The 23,583-nt window shown below is 40.6% G+C and overlaps 1 protein-coding gene across 5 annotated transcripts in view; it reads left to right on the top strand.

Annotated features, from left to right (window-relative positions):
• Positions 1-23,583, top strand: part of MAK (male germ cell associated kinase) — a 57,364-nt gene that overhangs the window by 22,176 nt on the left and 11,605 nt on the right. For all 5 annotated transcript variants that reach the window (XM_013056834.2, XM_045066993.1, XM_013056835.2 and 2 more), the window contains exons 6-11: positions 2,776-2,908; positions 6,291-6,462; positions 7,345-7,512; positions 10,110-10,421; positions 15,496-15,668; positions 18,463-18,611. In XM_013056834.2, coding sequence (XP_012912288.1) covers positions 2,776-2,908; positions 6,291-6,462; positions 7,345-7,512; positions 10,110-10,421; positions 15,496-15,668; positions 18,463-18,611 — 1,107 coding nt within the window. The remainder of the gene's footprint in view (positions 1-2,775; positions 2,909-6,290; positions 6,463-7,344; positions 7,513-10,109; positions 10,422-15,495; positions 15,669-18,462; positions 18,612-23,583) is intronic.

Raw genomic sequence — 23,583 nt, 5'->3', positions numbered from 1 at the left:
AACTATCTTCCTCTATAGCACAATTTGTTAACACTTTGATCATCAGCCTTTGCTCTCAGTTATCATACACCCATCCCACAACCTCATTCCCCAATTTTACCATGGAAATGAAAACAAAACAAACAAAATGCCCTTCTTTTGGAAAAGATTGGAATGCTTTGATCACATGACCACTTATCAACATTTAAACAGTTTAAAGCACCAGTGCTATGATATTTTATAGTTTTCTTAGTATTTACATTTAGTTTCTGTTCTTTGAGTGAAATTACAGTGCTTGTTCTTGTTTCTATGAAATTCTATTTATGTGATCTTCATTTATAAGTTTTTTATGTATCTATCAAACCAAAATAATTCATCCAAAAAGTTAACATGATTATTCTGAAAATATTTGGCAAACATTTGTTTAGAATCCCTAGATGTTTAGATATTAAATGGAAAGAGTTTATGCCAGATTATCACTGTATTATGAACAGAGGCATTTGAAAATCCCCATCGTTAGCATGTTTTCATGTTTCATCCCATATTTTCTCCTTTTCCCTTTAACTGTTACAGGAAGTAATTTATTTTCTAAAAACTCTATTTTAATCATTTGTTCCATATAAGCATTGTCAGAATATTCCTGAACCCCACTTTTTTTGTCCTTTAAAAGTCTAAACCCTAATTAAGAAGGACATGAGATGTGATGAGCACTGGATGTTATAAGCAACTGATGAATTATGGAATTCTACATCTGAAACTCATGATGTTGGCTAATTGAATTTAAGTTTTAAAAAAGAAAAAGAAGGAAGATGTTAAAAATAGAAAGTCTAAGGCCTATGATGATATACTATAATCCATTGGTTAAAGTCATTTATTAATCACATGGAAACAAAGATATATTCTATTTTAATTGTTCATAATGAATTTTTGATATTCAGCCTATTTTCAAACACTGGCCAGCATGGTAACTCATGATATTTGCCGGAGTTAATTTATGCCAGTAGAAACAAGTGTAGTGTGGAAAAACCAAAAGCATTATGAATTATTTGATTTTGGAAACAACTTTGTGATAATTGATATTTTTCAGGTTAGTGATAAAACTGGTTTCCATTCCTTGGATATATATATATGATATATATGATATATTCCTTGGATATATATATATATATATATATATATATATATATATATATGAACTACCAGCAACCTCAGAGTGAAAGTGGTTGAAGGAAGAAGTTACTTTGGGGGTTAAAAACTGCTGTTACAAGTAAATAATATGAATAACGTATGGTTGGTTATACAACCGATGATGCAGTGATTGGGGACACCAGATCCCAAGAACAACAGATAGTGTTACGAATGCTACATTATTCTTGCTGTAGTGGAGAAGATCTCAGATGTAATATTTTGAGTAAATATTTTTAAATAGTAGCTAACTAAAAACAAGACTATTATTTTAGTTAAAATAAGGACCAAGTTACTGATATATTTGTGAGAATGGGGGAAATGTCAACTGTGCAGATACACAACTGGTGTCATTCTGTATGATTTTATGTTGCTTTACTCACCACCACGTGTGCTCCTGTTCTGGTCTTCATGTTACAAAAGTGCAGTGTATTTCCCTTGAAAGTTTGTGAAATGGATCTCAACAACTAGTTTGAGTAAGAAGTCCCAGATAAACTGAGGACAAAACTGTTGTAGATGTCACATACATAAAGTCCACACAGGCTTAGCAGGAATCAAAAAGCTCGGGCTTAAGATTTGACTTAAAATCTTTAGGCTACAACTACATGAAAACCCCCTCACGACGATGACTACAACTGATGACCAGGACCCTTCTGGATTCTCTCACCTTGCAAGGTCACTGGAAGACAGGCCATCTGTCTATAGCCAGCAAACTTTAGATCCCCCTTAGAAATACATGAAGAGGGGCACCTGGGTGGCTCAGTGGGTTAAGCGTCTGCCTTTGGCTCAGGTCATGATCTCAAGGTCCTGGGATAGAGCCCCGCATCAGGCTCTCTGCCCAGTGGGGAGCCTGCTTCTTCCTCTCTCTCTCTCTCTGCCTGCCTCTCTGCCTACTTGTGATCTCTCTCTGTCAAATACATAAATAAAATCTTAAAAAAAAAAAAAGAAAGAAATGTACAAGAGGGCTTTCATGTTCTTCTTGCTGCATTTTCTGCCTCAGTTTCATTGCCCTGCCTCTCAGCTTCAGTAACCATTTATTTTACATACTGAATTGGTAAATAATTGCATTTTTCAATAAGGCAGCTGCCAGGGGAGAACTGAGCTATTAAATAAAGTAATTGTAAATGAAGGAACTGGATAAAATGTGTGGAGTTCTATTTTTGTTTAATGGACTTTTCAAACAAGTGATGTAAGCCTAATTATGGTAAAGCCCCTAATGCTGGGGCTTTAATTAGGTTTCTTTTCTCTGGGCGTCTCCCTCCTCATTTACTACACAATAGTGACCATAATACCTCCTTCAAGTTGTGCATATTACTGGAGATAATTGGAATGTGGCAGTATCTAGCCCAAGTGCTTGAATTTACTGGATTCACAAACAGAAATATGTGTTAAGTGGGTATTTTAAGTGGCCTCATATACTGTGTAAACTTCCTTATCAAATTTTGAAAGCAGGGTCCCCACCTCCATCAGTTTTAAGATAATAAATATGGATTTTTCTCCCCAAGTTCACATCCCTAATTCCAACAGAGAGGCTCAGTTATATTTTGTTGAGAAGTCAAATATGTTTAGACATAATGCTCAATTACTGTTTTTCCTCTCTACGTTACCAAGGTTTTTTTCATAGGGATATGAAACCAGAAAACTTGCTTTGTATGGGTCCAGAACTTGTGAAAATTGCTGATTTTGGACTTGCAAGAGAATTAAGATCACAGCCACCATATACTGATTATGTATCTACCAGATGGTGAGTACCTTTATGCAACTCTGTAGAGGCAGAAGTAAGTCTATGTTGAAGCTTTACTATAGTGTGTCATTAACATAGCTTTCTAGAGGTTCCATTTTGAGTATTTAAAACAAAATATTAAACTGAATTTTGCATTCTGTGGAGAGAGAAAGACTGGGTCACAACTATTCTGAAGGAAAAGAGATTTCATTCATTCATTCATTCGTTCATTCAACAAACACTTGTTGAACACCTACTATGTGCTAGGCACTATTTCAGGAATGAAATAGTGAACACAGAACACAGAAGTGAACGAAACAGAAAAACAGAAACAGAAAAACCATCGATCTCATGCTGCTTACATGACATCCCATATATAAATAAGCAAGTTAGGGTGCCTGGGTGGCTCAGTCATTAAGCGTCTGCCTTTGGCTCAGGTCATGATCCCAGGGTTCTGGGACTGACCCCTACATCAGGTTCCCTGCTCAGTGGGGAGCCTGCTTCTCCCTCTCCCTTTGCCTGCTGCTCCCCTGGTTGTGCTCTCTCTCTCTCCCTCTGTCTGTCAAATAAATAAATAAAATATTAAAACAAAATAAAACCAGAAAAACCCAAATAAGCTAAAAATATCATGAGTTACAGAAAGACATTCACATGTTTATGTCTCAAACTCCAAACTACCCAAATGTCCATCACATGCAGCATAATATATATTCATCCAGTGGGATGCCTTACAGCAAAGTGAACCAAAGTTACTACATGCAACAACATGACCGAGTCTCTCAGATATAATGCTGAGATTAAGAGGCCAAACAGACAAAAAAAAAAAAAAAAAAAAAAAAAAAAAAAGTACATATGGTATGATTCCATTTCTACATACAAAAACAGAAAACTAATCTCTGCTGTTAGAAGTCAGGGTAGCAGTTACTTGAGTAGTGACTGCCAGAGTGCAAGAGAGGGTCCTCCTGGGATGCTGATAACATCCAGTTTCTTGATCTTGGCGCTGGGTCAATGGGTATATTCTATTTGTGACAATTCATCAAGTTGTCCTCTTACGATACATGCATTTTTCTGCATGTGTATTACATTCCAATAAAAACAAGAATATCTGTATATCAGATGATGATACATTATTATGGAGAAGAATAAAATATGGAAACGGACAGGGAGGAGGGCTAGGGGAGGGAAAGTGCATGCTGCTATTTCAAACAGAGGGTCTCTCTGAGAAGGAGATGCCAAGGCACGGAGACTTCAGGCAAAGAAAATGCTGAGTGTAGAGGCCTTGAGACAGGAAAGCCATGTGTGAATTCTGCAGAAGGAAATGGGGCAAGATCTCAGGTCCTTATAGGTCATCGTAAGGACTGTGATGCCTTGTTAAACTTAGTGAACTGGGGAGCCCCTGGAGAATGCTGAGAAGAGGTGTGATGGGGTCTGCCAGGTCTTCAAAGTATCACTCTCACTGGTAGGTTAAAAACAGATTTTAGAAGAGCAAGGGAAGAAGCAGGGAGACCAGGTAGGAGACTGTTACACTGGCAGGGAATGACAGTGACTTGGATCTGGTGGCCATGGAGGTGCTATTTTTAAAGTAGGGCAGCCAGGATTTCCTGATGAGTCAGATGTGCGGTATAAGATAAAGGAGTCGATGATTCTAAGGGGGTTTTTATTTTGTTTTGCTTTGTTTACTGAGCAGCTGGAAGGATGGTGTCAGCACTAATTGAGATGGGGAATACTGGGGAGCTTCTGGGGGGAAGAAGCACAGTTCCGTTTTTGGTATCTATTTTCAACTGGGTAAATACAGACACTATACTGAAATGGAATGCAATTGAGAAGACTTGTTTTCAACATCTAAACTTGGCAAGACTTTCAAAACTATTAGTTTTATCTCATAAAAATATCAAGTACTGGCAAGGACACAGAGAAACTGGATCCGTCATACGTTGCTGGGGTGAATGTAAAATGCACGGGAGAGTCCAGAGCTCCTTGGTGGTTTAGCATATAGTTCCCGTGGGATCTGAAATTCCATACCTCTGCACCTCAGAGAAAGGAAAACACACACCCACACAAAAACTTATATATGAATGTTCACAACAGCATTCCTTATAATAGCCAAAAATTGGAAACAACCCAAGTGCCCATCCACTGATGAATGGATAACTAAAGTGTGCAACAGCCATATAATGGAATATTATTTGGTGGTAAAAAGAATGAAGTACTGATAGGTGCTACAATACAACCTGGATGCACCGAGAAAACACATTAAGTGGGGCGCCTGGGTGGCTCAGTCGGTTGAACGACTGCCTTTGGCTCAGGTCATGATCCCAGAGTCCTGGGATCGAGCCCTGAGTCGGACTCCCTGCCCAGTGGAGAGCCTGCTTCTCCCTCCCCCTCTGCCTGCCCCTCTGCCTATTTATGTGTTCTCTCTCTCTCTCTCTGTCAAATAAATAAATAAAATCTTAAAAAGAAAAAAAAAAAGCCATGCTAAGTGGAAGAAGCCAGTCCACAAGGATTGGACAGAATATGGTTCCACTGGTGTGAAGTACACACAATAGGCAAATGTCTAGAGGCAGAAAGTAGACTAGCGCTGGGGGTACAGGGACATTGGAGAGGTGTGAAGTTTCTTTTGGGGCCAATGAAAATATTCAAAATTGAATGTGATAATGGATTACACACTCACTGAATATATTTAAAGCCCCTGAGGCATACGCTTCTAAATGGATATGCTGTATGTTATTCAAACTATATCTCAATAAACCTGTCAAAGAAAGGTACTCGGAACAGAAGCAAAAAGGCAATACTGTGAAATATCTGGGCTGCTAAATCTACACATTTAAGTGTGAAAAAAGGAGTTAGAATTGAGACTACTTTTCCACCAGGTACCTTTGCTCTCATAAATAGGGTATTTTTCTGCACTGAAGATATTGTCAGTTGCGGGAACTGAGTCCACTGAAGGAATCAGCACTTTCAATCTGATAAGTAAAAAGAAGAGGAAAACCCCACTACTTAGAGATAGTCTTTGTTCATCTTTTGTTTTCTATCCTTCATATAAATACTTCATGGATATATTTTATAAATTATGCTACTGTTCTCATTAAGAATACCTCTGCTTCTGTTCAGATCCCCCCCAACCCTGTCTTACAGGACTTATTTCCATATTGATTCATTTGAGTTCCTAACTTAGCCCACTTGGACATTTCATTTATGTTTGTCTCCAACTCCACCAACTGTTTGTAGTCAGGGAAAATGTGTTATGTCCATCTGAGCCCCACCATGCTATGCAAATGCCAAATACGTAGAAGCCACTTAGCACTGGTTCCTTGATTGAAATGTATAATGAAACCCCACCATTTTTCCATCTTTCCAACTCCAACCAAAATGGCCCGTTTTGATTTGTTTTCTATTTCCATAGGTATCGCGCCCCTGAAGTTTTACTAAGATCTTCAGTATACAGCTCTCCCATTGATATATGGGCTGTTGGGAGTATAATGGCTGAACTATATACATTAAGACCACTTTTCCCAGGAACAAGTGAGGTCGATGAAATCTTTAAGATTTGCCAAGTTTTAGGGACTCCCAAAAAAGTGAGTACTCATGTCCTTAAGTTGTTATAACTTTTGATTATGATTTTTACCTAGCTATCTGATATTTTCATTTTCAAATAGGCATATGCTTTAATGGTTATTTTTCTTATCCTTTTTTTTTTAATTGGGTGGAATAAGAAGCCAGAATCCTTCAAGACTGAAGAAAAAAGGGTTCTTACCTTTAAGAACTTAAGGGAACATTCTATTTAGAATTCTGTATATTTACTTTGGGTTCATGACCAGTTGAAGACCTCGTGGCCATCCTCGCTTAGACTCTTTCCCATTTACTCTGCGAATATTCATTGGCATCAATTCTAGAATCCCAGGTTCCTGGACCATTTTCTCTTAACCTTTCCTGTTTCATTTTACATACCTCTGCCTCGGGTATTTGATTCCTCGACCTGAGTACTTCTCAATTAACTACCACATTCAGCCAGACCTTACTCTCTGATATGTACTTAATAAGTACATATAATTACAGCCTAATTATGTTAGTATGTGCCTTGTAGTTAAAATTAGACAAGTAATTAAAGCTTCGTGTAATTTGTTATTTCCTAACTTGTGCAGTTTCTAACAGTGGATGCAATGTCTAACATTATGAGGGACTTTGGAATGATCAGCTGTTTGTATAAACCACTTGTGCCTTATTTATTCTAAGTCGGCTGGGTATCATCATTAAGATCTAAAACACGGACAAGAGTTTAATATTCTTTCTATACTACATATAGCACTGAGTTGTAGGTCTGATATTTCATTCTGTTTCTATAAATCAACACTAAACCACCAGTGATTGTTATATTATACCTGTGTTTTTAAATTGATCACTAAAAACCATTTCGTTTTTGCTCTCCTGTCCCACCCACTTATATATGCCTTAAACAGAGTGACTGGCCAGAAGGGTACCAGCTTGCATCCTCTATGAACTTCCGGTTTCCCCAGTGTGTTCCTATAAACCTAAAAACTCTTATTCCCAATGCCAGTAATGAAGCGATTCAGCTTATGACTGAAATGTTGAATTGGGATCCGAAGAAGCGACCAACAGCAAGTCAGGTAAGAGGAATCCCTCTGTTACAGTGGTTTTTAGTGGTTTTTCTTTATACTAAAGAAAGTATACATGAGTATTTAATCTCAAGATAAGAGATAGATGAGTATAAAAGTAACAGAAGAAACCACAAAGGGAAAACTCAGATTTTTTTTTTCATCATCGTAAGTGTACTCCTCAGGCCACATCGCCCATTTCCCCCACACCCCCAGCCACCTCCCCTCTTGTAACCATCAGTTTGTTCTCTGTAGGAAAAACTCAGATTTGGTCACATAAAAATTAAATTTTTTTCTCTTATAAAAATCCTAAGGTTGGAAGACAAACAGCAAGAATTCTTTTCAACAAATGAGACATTTTCTAATTTTAACATTTTCTGTTTCTAAATATTTGTTAACTTTTGTAATAAATATATAATAAAAGTCTTTAACTCTTACCTAAAAAAGAAGTGGGCATGAGACATTTTTTAAAAACCAGAAAAAGAAGTAAAAATTACCAAAAACTATTGTTTTTAAATGTGTAGTCATTGTTCATTATGGTAAAATGCAAAAACAACAAACCAACAAAAAACAGCTAAAAGGCTATTTCTCTAAGTAATGGAAAAAGTTTTGCAATGTAGTATATCAGGAACGTTGAAAGCAATCAGAAAGTTGGATAATGATTTATGCCACAGATGTTCAAAGTTCATTAAAAACTGCGCATTGGAGGTATATATATCCCTAACATAGACTACTTTGCTCCCATTAAAAATGGAATTTTTAAAATAAAGTAACCATTTTGGAGAGTTCTCAAGCCCAAATGCTAAGTTTAAATGTAGGCTAGGCTATTATACATACAACATGATTTTATTAAAAATAAATATATATAAAAATATTACATGACTAGAAAGAAGTGCAAAAAAGCAAAACATCAAAATGTGAGCAATACTTTTTTCCTGATGTTGGCATTGCAGATTATTTTAATTTCTTCCCGAGAATTTTCCATACATCCTTACTCTATGCTATGATCAAATATTCCCCGAGTAAGCAAGAAAAAACAAGTTCCTTCTTAAAGACTCACCTCTTCTTGAAGGATGGTAGCTGATATCTTAAAGAGGAAAAATTGTTACAGATGAAGCCTTGAAGTTGCAAATCACACTTTTAAAGTTTCTAGCTCCAAAATAGTACAGTTTTAATTTAGGAGTATTGACATACTAATTAATAGGACTTAATTAAGAAACTGAGTGCTTTCTGTGCGCCAGGTACTGATGTATTTAAATTGCCTGTATTTGTAGAGCTCCACTAGAAACGTCAGTGTAATTAACACATACATCGGTTGCGGTAGGGGACATCTCAGAATAAAGGCTCTTTCTACAGCTGCTGAAATATACCTCCCGCCCTTAACCTCTTTCTTGCCCACTATGTCATAGCCCTGCTTTTTAGTGGAAACAAGAAGACTGAGTTAGGAGACGTGAACTTACAGAATACAGGAGCCATGTACAAGGCTACTTCTGTCCCCTCAAAAACTGCCCTTGCTGTTAACTGTGGGTCAGAGCTGTGCTCACACATCAGTGGGAACCGGCTTCATGCAGGATGTGCAGGGTAGTTGGGCTTGGCTACCTTAAGGTGCCCTCCCTCCCCTCCCCCCATGCATACAAACACAAACTGCAAACCTGGGAACTTTCCTCCTTTAATCCAGGCATATGATTACTGGGTAAAGGGATCAGTATCCACAGCTGAGCCGCACAGAAGGCTTCAGATATTCCCTAGACCAATTGTCATCAACTTTGGCCATTGTGACATTTGGATTAGATCCTTCTTTGTTGTGTGGACCATCCTGTTATTGTAGGATATTCAGCAGCACCCTTAGTAGCATGTCTAGATGCCAGTCGTACCTCCCACCCACGGGAGAACCACTCCTGTAGACTCCTGTGGCCAGACGGTCGTCAGGGGCCCTCCCCTCCAGCCCACCACCTCCATGCTGCAGCAGTAGTTGGTTGGCTGATCTGGTTAAAACCCAAACAGTGATCGTTTTTTATTATTATTATATTTTCTTCCCAGAAATAACTTCTCTTTGCTGATACATTACTATAGTAAGCTCTAACACATATCCACTTGTAATCTCCTTTCCTAGAATTTTTCTTACTGCTGGTAGGCATGTAGCTATCCTCAGGCTAAGAGTGGCCCTGAATTTTATATGTTCTAGTTAATCATTTAACATGAACTCCTTAGAAGGTTTTCTTAACTCATTCCCGAATGGCTTTGGAGGGACTCTAAAACCATGCTCAGTATCTAGCATTTTAGTTTGAATTAATCACATCAAATTTAGCCCGTGTTTATAAGCTGGATTTTATTTTCATACAAATACAACAGTTGCTTTGCCTGGACATTACCCGTGAGTTTTACATTCTCCCTACTATGTTGTACCTTATTTTTTCAATGAAATTTATGTCCTAAATCATCATCTGCTGGTTACCTTTTTGAAGGTAGCAGAAGGGGAAAACTGGATGCTTTCTAAGTCTTTGAAGCTGATCTAGGCTAGTGCTGTATGCCAAGCCTGCTGTCAGTCATTTATGTGCAGTAAATTTAGGTGCAACTGTTTTCCATTTCTTATTTCCATGCTTTTGTAGGCATTGAAACACTCGTATTTTCAAGTTGGTCAAGTATTAGGCCCTTCCTCACATCATCTGGAATCGAAACAATCTTTAAATAAGCAGGTGCAACCACTAGAATCGAAGCCATCTTTAGGGGATCTAGAATTGAAGCCCCTGCCAGACATAAATGACCAGATGGTCAGACAGCCCCAACTGAAGAACAGCCACCAGCCACTGGAGTCCATCCAGCTGCCCCAGAACACGAGTGTCCAGCCAGCGCCAAAGCAGCCGGGACAGCAGAAACCGCCACAAACACTGTTTCCAAGTATTGTCCGAACCATGCCGACCGTAAGTAGCCCATAACGACACTTTGGATGCAATAGTTTCTAGGCTCAGTTAGGATTTTATTCCTAAAAATGTGGGAGAAGATATAAAAGATAACTCATGTTAAAGTCCCTGCTTCCTCTAGCAGGAGCTTTGCAAGAGATAACCTGAAATCCTAATACGGTTTATGAAAAGAAAAACAGCCAAAATAAATGTGATGAAGTTTGGATGCTACAGACTTTTCTTTAACAGTTACTCAGATGCAAAAGAACTCAAAGAACTTAATAGACTCTGGGACTCGAGAGAGCTGATCCTAAATCTTAAGGATTTGAACAGTAATTTTATACTGTTTTTAAATACTAATGAACATGAACAGAATGGGTTTTTTAAGTATCAGGCATTGTCTAAGACTTTCTCTTCCTACTTCTTTTGTTCAGTTCAGGGAGCTCTGTCGGGGGCCACATGAGCTGTATCCTCAAGATATACACTCCCAAATGCATTTGCATCATGGGCACTTTAAGGACTGAGAGATCTCAACGAATACTGTCTAATTCCTTATCCCCTTCCGCCGTCCTTATATAAGAAGCCCTGCTCCCTGTAGCACTAATCCTATTCTACTGTACTATTAATTGCCTGGTTCTTATCTGTCCTGTTTATTATCTGGCTCTTCCTATAGAATGTAGGCTCCAAGAGCTCAGGAATGTTTGTCTGTTTATCAGTACAGGCCCTGAACCCAGAATGGTGCCTGTTACGTGGTTGGCTTCTCAGTTTACCCATTGAACAGATGAATTAATTGTTCACACTACATCTAGGAGTCTACATCATCTAGGGGCATTTCTTTTCTCTATTTTTTAATAGGATTGATTTATTTTAGAGAGACAGAGAGCACATGAGCAGGAGAGGCAGAGGGAGAGATTCTCAAGCAGACTCCACACTGAGTGTGGAGCCCAACACAGGGCTGTCTCACAACCTTGAAATCACTACCTGAGCCGACACCAAGAGTTGGACGCTTAACCAACTGCACCACCCAGGCACCCCCTCTTTGGGACACTTCTGACTATTCAGAAGTTCTTTCTTATACTGAGCTAACATCTGGTTTTCTGTAGCTTTTTTTTTTTTTTAAGATTTTATTTATTTGAGAGAGAGAGCACACGCAAGCATAAGGGAGAGCCAGAGGAGAAGCAGACACCCCACGGATAGAGCCTCAGGACCCTGAGATCATGACCTGAGCCAAAGGCAGACGCTTAACCGACTGAGCCACCCAAGTGTCCCTTCTGTAGCTTTTAATAAAAGTTTATCACTCTTCCCCAAAGGCAGCCATTCAGGTCTCTAAAAATAGACCTTATATTACCTGTCCTCTTCTCTAGAAGAAACATCCCAAGTTCCCTCGCACTCCACACATGACATCATTCACCAATGACTGAGTAATCCTTCGTTCCTGTGTCGGAAGGAGACTTTGAGTCCCCTCTCCATCCTGCTTCCCATTTAGAAAGAGGCTGCCAGAAGTAGAGGCAAACCATGGGCAGGGAGTATAAATCATGGGTGAATCACCTCCAACATTCCAGAACCATATGTGCACTTGTGTCACCAAAGATTACATTTTTGTTTTTTTGTTTTTTCTCTTGGGAGGTACATCAAACGTTGACTCATACTGAGAGGAAAAGAAAAGAAATGAATATTTATTGAATATCTGCTAAGTGCCATGTATTATGCTAAGGCCTTGTATGCATTCACGAAGTTATCGACCCAGTATCCTAGTGCTCAATTTTTAGATAGCTAATAGTTTCCAGAGAAGGGATTGAACATTCTGTCAACTAAAATTCCCAAGTCTATTTTCCACAAGTGCTTTTGCTAAATCACACATTCTTTACTTCTTTCTTGTGTATGAGATTTTTGCAAATTACAAAGTATGATATCTAGGATTCAAAAAATTGCAAGACCTTACTTTTACCTTTGCAATTTCTAAATTATTTTTGTCTTGTCAGTTCAACCATTCTACCTAGCATGTCACTAACTATGCATTAGTTCAGTTGTTCATTTGCTTTTTTTCCTCCTATATCTTCAAGATGAACAGAAGGGCAGTGAGCCCTTGGGCAGGCCACCAGGACTTTCTTGTACAGTGACACTGACCCACTGAGAGTCCTCTTGGTCAGACTACTGAATAATATACTTTGTGTGCTTGGGCTGCTGTAACAAAATATCATAGACTGGGAGGCTTTAAGCCGGAAATTTATTTTCTAGATGCCGGGAAGTCCAAGATCAGAGTTATTAGCCAATTTGATTCCCAGTGAGGGCCTTCTTCCTGGTTTGTATAAAATGCCTTCTCGGGACGCCTGGGTGGCTCAGTTGGTTGGACGACTGCCTCCGGCTCAGGTCATGATCCTGGAGTCCCGGGATCGAGTCCCACATCGGACTCCCAGCTCCATGGGAGTCTGCTTCTCTCTCTGACCTTCTCCTCGTTCATTGTCTCTCTCTCAAGTAAATAAATAAAATCTTTAAAAAAAATAAAAATAAAAAAAAAATAAAATGCCTTCTCACCTTGTCCTTACATGGCAGAGAGAGAAAGCAAACTCTCTGTGATCTCTTTCATGAGGGCCCTAATCCCATCATGAGGGTCTCATCCTCATGACCTCATCTAATCTCTAGTTACCTCCCAGAGGCCACTTGTCCAAATACCATCACATTAGATTTGGGGTATAAATTTGGGGTGTGTGTGTGTGTACAAATGTCAACATATAAATTTGGGGGGAAAATAAACATTGAGTCTGTAACAGTACTGACCCACCTTTGTTGTCCTTTTGTCACTTCATTTCAAATGAAATGAATCAAAGACTTTGTCAGCTACTCTGTTGAAGGCCACAGAGACCACATATATTCAGTTTGCTTTGTAGAAAAAATGGTGGCCTATACAATCTACCCACATTTTTTCCCTCAGTGCTCAAAAACTTTCCCTTTAATAACTGAATTCAGAGTCTTTGCCCTTATCCTATACCAAACATATTAAAGTGTAATTTGCAAAAATCCACCTTCTATTTTAAAACATTATTTATATTTGCCCCTTTCCAGTCTTCTCAGACATTTTGATATTACTGACATGATCCAGCAGCCTAGAGCATCAGCGCCCGGAAGAACAACTCAACAGAAATAAGAGGTCTCGCTCCGCTAACTATAACCTTTGATTAGCTCTACTCATCTGGGATCTTAGATTGTTTCATTCTCCTTAGTCTAGAGTTAATTTTCCCTGGCAAAGAAAACAACAGTATAATAGAGGTCAGCAAACACTATTTCTGTCATCAGCCATCACTAAGGCACCACGGGCTCCAAGCAATAGCATATCCATTCTTTAAACATCTTCTTGCCCGAACTTAGCTGTATATGCCTCCAAATTCCTTGATTTTCAATTGCCTTTTGGATTTTCCCATTTATGTACCACCCCAACTGCCCCAGGTAAATTTGAATAAAACCACTCTGTGGTCCAGGGCAGGTTTTCTTCCTCATTCCTTATTTTTATCGATAGAGCCAGTGTCCCGAAACAAGCAGGCTGAAACTTTTAGTCATGCCTGCCCTTCCTGTCTGCATCCATTAGGATTATACTCTTCTGTGACTTATGATGGAAAACGGACCACTGAGGCTCAAACAATAATGGGCTTTTGCTTGCATAACAAGAAGTCAGATGGTGGGCCAAACCAGGGCTGGTGCAGATTATAGAAGGCACCACCAGACTGCTTCGGTCTTCCTGTTCCGCCATACTTAGCAGGCTGCTTTCATTCCTCTGGCCACAAGATGGCTGCTGCTCCTTTGGGGTAGCTTCTGCATTTTAGAAGAGGGAAGAGTGAAAGCCACTGGCATGCCAAGGGAGTCCAAAAATAGCTCTCCTGGAAGTCCCTCCTGTACAATTAAACTGACAACTCATTGGCTAGATTGTGTCACATGGCTACATAGAACTGCAAAGGAGGCTGGGATTTCATGTATTTTAAGGAGGTATATTGAAAGGAAGATGGGAAGAATGGCTACTGAGTGGGCAACCTGGCAGTGTGTGCCACACTCTCCTCTGACCTCTGTTCAGGGAGATGCAAAGTTCAGTCCTTTTATTCCTTATTAAGAGCAAATGTATTCTTTCATGACCATGCCAGTATAACTGTAAAGACTTCCTATTTGAAGAGCTTGGCCTTCTAGAATGCTGCCTTTATCTCACCACTTTTTAGCTCAAAGACATCCAGTGTTCTTTACTGCCCACGGGAGAGCTGCAACGCATTAGACACACTGAAGGCCTTCAAACACTGGCATCAGTCTGTCTTTGCAGCCCCATCCTCCACAACTTCCAGCACCAACCATCTGCTTTGATAAGCTTGGTCTATACTTTCTTCCTGGAACAAACTCTGGCACTTTTCTCTTTTTTCTTTCTTCCCCCCACACTCCCCCCCCTTTTTTTTAAAGTAGGCTCCATGGCCCAATATGGAGCCCAACATATTGTGGGGCTCAAACTCACAACCCTGAGATCAAGACCTGAGCTAAGATTAAGAGCTGAACGTTCACTGACTGGGCCACTCAGGTGCCCCTGGCACTCTTCTATTAAAAAGTCATACTCTGTATATTTCCTCTTCCAAACTCTGGAACAACAAGAATAGTAATAACAACCATACCACCTAACCTTAGTATAACTCTCGTTATATGTTAGGCCATATCCTAAGGACTTTCAAGATATTTTATATTAAATTCAGAAACACTAATTAGAGAAATACTGCATATCTCCATTTAAGGAGGAAGAAAACAAGGCTTTAAGAAGTCACTTGTCCAAAGAGACACAGTCACACATGAAACTTTTCCAAATTATACATCAGTGAGGAGTCAATTCTGATCCTGAATAAAGTCTCACCCCAGCCCAAATCCAGAGATCTTTCCTCCCTCTGAACTCCTATCATATTTTTAGCATGTGCTACCTGTTTTTGTTAATACTTTTCAACCTGTATATATGTATCTTCTTAACTTTATGGAATCCTCCTTGAGATGGGTACTTTGGGTATCAACTAGAATAATTTACGCATAAAAGGAACTCAGCAAATGACTACAGGTGATGATGACTGATTTTCCACCACAGAAGCCAAATGGCACACTGGGTCATAAAAGTGCTAGGAGGCGTTGGGGTCAGACTGTGTTCAAGTCTGGAGACAGCTGGGAAGAATTTGAGGACTGTGATCTCGGAGCCTCCCATTCCAAGAAGCCAAGCATGAATGTATTCAAAGAAAAGAGGAAAAAAGATTCTCCATTTCGGTAAGATTTCACATTCCAGGAAAATATATTTTTATCATACATCAACTTATATTACTCATTATGTATAACTGAAGATGTTAAAAGACAATAAGTAGCTTACCATTGTTTTCTTCCACATACCCCAGATCTCTACGCATACCTCTGGGAAGGTAAGAATCTTGACTTCTCGCGGTAATGATTCTCAGAATTAATGGCTGAGTGTTGTGTGTGTCCGGCGGGGGTGGGGAAGAGTTCTTGTGAAGTTGTTAGTGTGCCCTACTGAATTATGATCGCCATCATTCCCATTTGAAATCTGTATGCCTATTTGAAGAAAAGCAAAGCACAATCTATAAAAGTAACGGGTTTCCTCTGATGGTGCTCAGATTCGCTAATTTATTTGCTATTCTAAACTCTTTTGATCATTTCTTAAACTTTTTCTGGAAGTTTCGTATCTCCGGCAGTCCCTTTTCTAAGTTAAGTCATCATTAGTGCACTTTTCAACTTTGAGGTGAGGGTGGGTTAAATTTTATGAACAAAAGCTTGGAAAAATACTGTCTTTTTTTTTTCCTCTCTCTTTGGAACAAAAGAGGGAGAAAAATATTGGCAGGAGGCAGAGAATTTTATCTAATAGCTAGCTGGCATTTACTTTGGGACACACATGTCTCTGAAATACATGGAAGGTTCTGTCAGGAGGACTTACGCTTGGATAATTCTTTGTCAGTAGGTTTCCAGATGCTCAAGTTCCATAGGTACTCTTCCGTAAAGTACACGAACTTGAGAACAAACATGCTTAATCCCCCTTCCACTTTATGCCAGAGGGTCACTCCTCTCAGCATTTCGAATCTGGAGTGGCATGAATGCATAACAACCTTTGAGATGATAGACAAAGGGACATGTCAGAAGACTGCCATCTTCAGCTCAGAAGGCTTTGTTGTCCTATACGTATTTCTCTTAGGGAAAAGAAGACCCCACATTAGAAATCAGTATGTTAGCCAGTGTTGGAAAGCATGGGAATTCAGAACCACTAAAGCACTAGAGCCCAATGATGCTTATTCTTTTAAATGTACTAGAATGTTCTGTGAAACTGTGACTTTTTTCAGAACCTACAGATATACGTTATACATAATTTTTTGAAGATTCAGGGTTTTATGGAATAAGGTACTTAGAACTTTATCAGCTCACACCATGAAATAATTATAGTTAATCTTCATATTTCATCTTATGAATTGTTTACTGTTTTCTATCTACTATTAAGAAATAAGAAATAAAATGACTTAATTTATGATAAAAACTTATAGATGTCAAGTTAAGCTACATAGTTGCTTTTTTAAAAAAATAATTATTTGCATCTGCATTGATGTACTGTGTAGATGACTTGAAAACTTTTTTTTTAAACCTATGTCATCTCAATTCCAGCTGAATTTTATCATGTGTTAGGTGAAGAGATTTGAATCAAAATCTATAGTTAAAATCAAGTTTGTAGTCCATATGCTTAATTCTGGCAAGGGAACAATGGGTGAATGTCTTCAATAACATTTATTCCTTTTCTCTTGAAAGTCTTTAGAAAAACTGTATGACAATGAATTCTTAATGTGTATTCCATTTTCACTTTTTAGTATCTTCAAATGGCTTTATATAATTTAGACATATAACAATAATTATTATTAATATACTGGCATATATTAAGTGCCTACCTAAATTTTAATTTGTAATCTTCATGCTCCAGTAAAAATAGTGTAGAACAGAATACTGAGAGTCAGACAGGTTGGATAAACAGGTCGCCTAAAGTCAGATGAGGCCTAATTCAAAACTTATCGAGATGTCTGCCTCTCTTCTGTACAATACTTGGTGAATTGAATGCGCTCTGCTACTCTCTGCATAGGCTGACTCAAAAAGAATACAACGGATCAAATACTAAAGTGTGAAAGTTTCACTTATTAGGTTGTCTTTTTTTTTTTTTTTTAGCAAACAAAACGAAAGCAAGATATTTATACTTACACTTGTATGCATGCGCGGTAGACAGTTAACTAAACACCTAGATGGTATTAAGCAAAGGTAGGAACAGGATGTAGTCTGTCTTCATCCCATCGAATGTATAGCAGTGGAAATATGTACCACAAGAACAGAACATGTATTAGGTTCTGCTAATAAAGGAGCTCTAAGGAGCTCCAGAGTTCTGTTCATGGGCAGATCACTTTGTGGAGGACAGCAAAGTCTTTTTGGTAAGAGCAGTTTTGAAAACGGGTAGGATTTCAGCCGTTGGTAGGTCTACGGTGGGCTGAGGGAGAGGGAAAGGGAGCCAGAAACGAGTGAGGGTGTTTTGAATGAAAGGGTCCCACTTTTGTCTAGGGCTACCCCAGAGCAGGTTGGGCAGCCAGAAGATCAAAGGGCCAACCAAGACAGGGTCAGTCCGAGGGAGTCCCAGACAACCTTACTGACAGACGTTGCTTTCATAGACAGGTGACAGGGGCTATGATTGTCTTTCCTTTCAACGTGCCGGCCTCCCCTGTCATAAATCCACAACTGTAGCAGTGGCCGGAAAGCTAGAAACATTACACACAGGCAATGTGCTTCTCAGATATACAGCTATCTGTCACATAATGTTTAGTATCAAAAAGGATTGTGTGGACAGCCCAGTATCTGTTGGGGAAGAAGTTGTCATTTAGTTTCCCGGTCAGCAAAAGGACACTGATGGAAACCATTTAAGTGAGGTGACCTTGCCCTTGAAAAGATGAGCAGGGGGTGGGTGAGAACACGGTAGCTGTCATCCTCACATGTTTTCATATTGTAATGCTGCTTTATGTTGATTTTTAAGGCTTCCAGACTCTGTCCCCTCTGGCTCCCACCACTCTGCAGGGGAAAACAAGAGCTTACCTGCTGCTTTTCCCCTAAAATCTGATTCTGAACTGTCAACTGCCTCAACAGCTAAACAGTACTACTTGAGGCAATCAAGATACCTTCCAGGTAAGCAGCGGAAATGAAAGGTTTGCTGCCTACTAGAAGACAGGTCAGGCTCAAGTGTCTTGGAATCTTTGTAGGAAGGGCACCAGTAAGATAACAGGTATAATCAGTGCTCTTGGCTGGCTCTGCCTTGCCAGGCAGGACTTGTCTCCAAGGACTTTTCTCAGTCTCTTGCCTCTGTCAAGTCTGCGCAAGAAATGCTTAGTCAAAAATCAAGATGAGAACAGGGTTCAAAAAAATACCACTCTCGCCCACCAAAGCTATGCCTTTAAGTAAGTGCTAAATTCTGTACCACCGTTACACCATTTCATAAAATGTGTTTCCTAAATGGTCTGGATTATGGTTTTGAAAGATCGAGGTGGGTTGAGCATACTATACACTCCAGAGGGGCAAGAAGGTTGGTTAAGAGCCCACTGCTTGTGTCTGGATAGACAGTAATGGCTTGCTCTGGAGTGGCAAATGTGGAGACAGAAAAATGGGTAAAAGTTCCGTGTATGTCAATAGTGGAAAGATAAGACTTGCTGACAGACCAGCATGGATGACGGTAGAAAACAGCAGGAATTAGTGTTGGCTTCTGGGCTTTTGATGTGGCAATGCCTGGGGGTGGTGGTGGTGGTGGTGACTTCAGCTGAGAAAGGGAAGAAGAGGAAAGAACAGGAGGTATGGAAGTGAGAAACTGGAGCTGAGGTTGGGATGCCTAGCAAACATCTGAGTTGATCTATCTAAGACGACTGAATATTTGAACCTGGAGCTTGAGAGAAAGATCTAGACAGATGGTGGGGAGTTTATGTTGGGCCTACAAGCAGCATTTTTCTCCTGAAAATCCATTTGAAAAAGAAAAGTTTAAATGAAGTTTAAATGGGAATCAATTTTTAATTGACTGTGTATCCTTGGAGATATATTTTAGTCACAGAAGAGGGAGAGATAAAGTGTTTCATCTGTGGGCATGGCTATTTACAGCTTTCTGAAGGTAGTAAAAAGGCCACTGGGTTCACGTGACGAAGTCTCCAGAAGCAAGTAATGGTTTTCATCTCCCAGGAATTCGGGATGGAGGAAGATAAGAGACAAGGGTGAGACTGGATTGTTAGCAAGCGATTGTGGCGTGACATTTTTCCATTTATCTTTTAGGCAACCGTGTAAATTTCAGTTTTAGGAATCCAGTAGAGATCCACTCCTACTGTCAATAATTGAAAGGAAAAAAATGAAATTGCAGAAAGGCTTTAGAAATGGACAGGAGAGAAAAAAGAGGCATGATGGCTGTGTAGGTTTAGACACCCATGTCAAAGAAGTTGAAATAAAGGGAGGGAGAACAGGACCAGCATTCAGACTGCACTTCTCTGCTGGGTAGTAAGAAGGAAGATACTGTCCTATCCAAGAGAGATTGAAGAGATTGGCATGAAGTTATCCAGGAAGGAGCTAACACTATAAGCCTGGGCATTTGGAGATCTGTGGCTTCAGTCTGTTTTGTTTTAGCCTTTAGAGAGGGGGTGGCCCAGCAGGTCGTTAGTGGATGAGCAGCAGGTCTCCGTGTGGATGTAAGGGCAAGATATTGTGAGACCTGTGGATAGCACACACATTCATTCATGGATGCTCTCGATTTCTTTGTTTTATTCATTTACTCAGCAATATATATGCAGCTCTTAATATGTGCCAGGAACATAATGATCTAGGCACTGAGATATCTGTATAGCACTGAACAAGACATGCAAGGTCCGTGCTCTCTAGGAGCTTAAGTTCTAGTGCAGAGAGAAAAGGCAAATTCACAGGTGGTGATGAGTGTTGTGGAAGCAGAGAGATGACCTGGAGTATGGCTGTGGGGGGCACTCCCTGATCTCTTCATCTCTGACTTGATGCCAGGAGGAGGAGGCGATCACGGGGATTGCTGAGAGAAGGGATTTAGGTGGAGGGAACGAGGCTGCCTATCTGGAGCTTAAAGGGCTAAGGGGAGAGCAGTGGGGGCGGGGGAGCCGCAGGGTTCAGATGAGGCAGCACCTTGAGGGCAGGGGAAGGAGTTTGGGGTTTGTTCCAGGTCCCATGGAGGCCTTTGAAGGAATCTCAGGAGGTGAGTGACACACGATACGTGTTAGAAAGACTGCATAAAGGACGGATTGCAACAGGGCAAGGCAGGGAGGCCAGCTGGAAGCTACCGCGGTCCTCCAGGGGAAAGATGACAATGGCCTACAGGGACTTGTTGTTGGTGATGACTTAGAGGGAAAGATAATGACGACCTCTTGATGAATTTTGGAAGTGGACTTGCTGATGGATGTTGGTAGAAAAGAAGGGAAAAGGGAGTTTGGAGCTTGAATCTGAGCTGGGTGGTGGTGCCGTGCTCTGAGATGGGGGGAGACCGAGGAGGAACAAGAGTGGGTGGGGACGAGGTAGACAGTCCTGTGCGTGGGCTGTTGCTTTTGAGATGCTTGTGAAACATGTCGGTGTGGAGAGGCCACTCCGATGGAAGGAGGGAAGAACCAGGAATGCGGAGGAGGAACCTGGGCAAAGGAGAACAGATGCAGGAGTCTGCTGCAACTCCCAGATAGTACTACGTCCGTGGACTGACGAGGATCACCTGTAGAGAGATTGGGAATGGGAACCATGGTAGCGGTAGAGGAGACGGAGCTGAGAAATAGGAAAGAACCAGGCAGATGATGGGGAGACCAGGCACCGATGGTTTCCAGAGGCCAAGAAGGGAGCGTTTACCTGAAAGAGTTTACTGCTGAGCGGTTCTAAGAAGGGAAAGAAACGTCCAATCAAATTTGACAATGGAGAGGTCCCTGATGACCCTGGGCGTGCAGTTTCAGTCTGGAATGGTGAGGGAGAAGTAGGCTGGAATGGGTTGAAAAGTGATGAGAAGTGAGAAAGTAGCGACTGAACAGGCGTACTACTCTTTGAAGACGTTCTGCTGCGAAGAGCTTAGGAAACAGAGCCATTCTGGAGCCGGCTCAGGGAGCACATCAGTGGTGGGGATTCTGGGTCTTTAGAGCTCATCACATGTGGACAGGAATGATGGCTTACAGAGGGAGGCATTAATCATGCCGGAGGGGAGGGGGATGCCTGAGGGACTGAAGTCCTTAGGAAGGGGAGAAGAGTTGGAATTAAGACCATAAAACATGGGGGCACTTTTGAAAGCAACAAAGGCACTTCCCTTGTAATCTCTATCTAGATGCCTGGAGGTTTGTAAATGTTGGTGTTGGCACTGTGAGGGAGTTCTGATCTGACTGCAAAAGTAGGGATGTAGCAAAGTTCCCAGAACACAAATTCATGGGGGATACGCTTCCTTTTGGGGAAAAAAACCAAAAATCCCTCAGCAAATGGTATTTTTATCTATACAAGGGAGCCCTCTGGTGGTGGGAAAGGCAACTGTAAATTTTTGTTCGCATAAAGGGATGCAAGGTACCCTGTTTTCATATTTCTGCTCCCTAAAGTGGTCTTCTGGGACATATTTTGGGTATCTGAGACTAGTCAGATCACTTCCTTCTTAAAAGAGAGATGTAACAGTTTCGCAAATTACTGTGGTTCATAAGAATAGCTATAATCGAAACTTTAAATAAACAGACTTGAAATTAGTAGTGCATGAAATCTCCACTTGAGCTTTACTATTCCCCTGTTGGCCTTTTTTTGTCTTGAGGATGCCCCTCTAGAGCTGGATGAGGTTTGAAACTAGAACTGAGCTCAGTTCAGTTACCTGGACAAACATTTATTGAGCACCTATCATGACCCAGCAACTGTAGAGGATAGAAACTGCAATAAGAAGTAATTCTTGACATATGTGATCCAAAGTTATTTTTATAATTGAGTATCTTCAGGATTAAAAAAATAATTATAATTAAAAAATAATTATAATATAAATATAATTTAAAAATAATTATAAATCCAAACATAAAAGGTTTTATTAAGCATCAACTTTTTTAGGATCATGGGAGCTCTAGAAATGTACCATATACTTTCAGGGCAGCATGACATTATACAAGAATTGGCAGATCTGTGACACTGGCCTTCAGGGAGAGAGACGCAAGAGTCATAGTTACTGACCTGCTACTGACCGGCTGTGTACTGGAGCAAGACTTTGAGATTCTGTTTTCTGTTACTTACAATGGGACTGCAGTCATCGCTCAGCTCACCCTGTAAGCCTTACGTATTTAACGATAGCAAGGTAGTTGCAGTAGAGTGCGCGATGCAAGCGCAAAGCATCTCTCGGAGGTGCCTTCTGGTCTCTGTCCTGCTCCCAGCACCAGGACTCCAGCCTGCATGCGCGGACGCAGCCACGTGGCCAGGAGACCGGCTCCCTCCACAGCACTTTTGAAACCCTGCTCCTTCTCGAGTCCCTTTATTACTTCTGTTCCTCCTTCCTGCCCCCCTGGCCTTGTCTTCAAAGTCCCATGTCATTTCTACACTTGCCTTTCCTACCGTGTTTTAAATGTCTTCACAGGACACACACATCCCTATGTGACTTGACCCCTGCTCCCCTCTCCAGCCTCATTTTGTGCCAGTCCCTGGTCTTCCTTCGTCCACGGACTCTCTCCCAGGGCTTCCCCATCTCGGGTCCCCAGCCTACACTGTGGTCTTTCCCAACCCCCAATCAGATTCACAGTTCACCTTAAAATATCCAATTTTTAAAAGAAAGAGTGATAGAACTTTTTTTTAAAAAAAGATTTTATTTATTTATTTGACAGACAGAGATCACAAGTAGGCAGAGAGGCAGGCAGAGAGAGAGGGGGAGGCAGGCTCCCTGCTGAGCAGAGAGCCCGATGTGGGGCTCGATCCCAGGACCCTGGGATCACGACCTGAGCTGAAGGCAAAGGCTTTAACCCACTGAGCCACCCAGGCGCCCCAAGAGTGATAGAACTTTTAAAGAAACTTGCTTCTGTTATTTACGTGCCCCCCTCAGCACCAGATTCTTTTAAACAATTTCTATACCACTAATTATCTATTTATAACTTTTAATGTCTCCCTTCCCATTAAATTATAAGAGCCACAA

Source organism: Mustela putorius, unplaced genomic scaffold, assembly GCF_011764305.1.
Source record: "Mustela putorius furo isolate JIRA1106 unplaced genomic scaffold, ASM1176430v1.1 tig00003870_pilon_pilon_pilon, whole genome shotgun sequence".
Classification (NCBI taxonomy): Eukaryota; Metazoa; Chordata; class Mammalia; order Carnivora; family Mustelidae; genus Mustela; species Mustela putorius.
The sequence above is the reverse complement of the archived record's forward strand: the minus strand, read 5'-3'. Positions and strand labels throughout refer to the sequence as shown.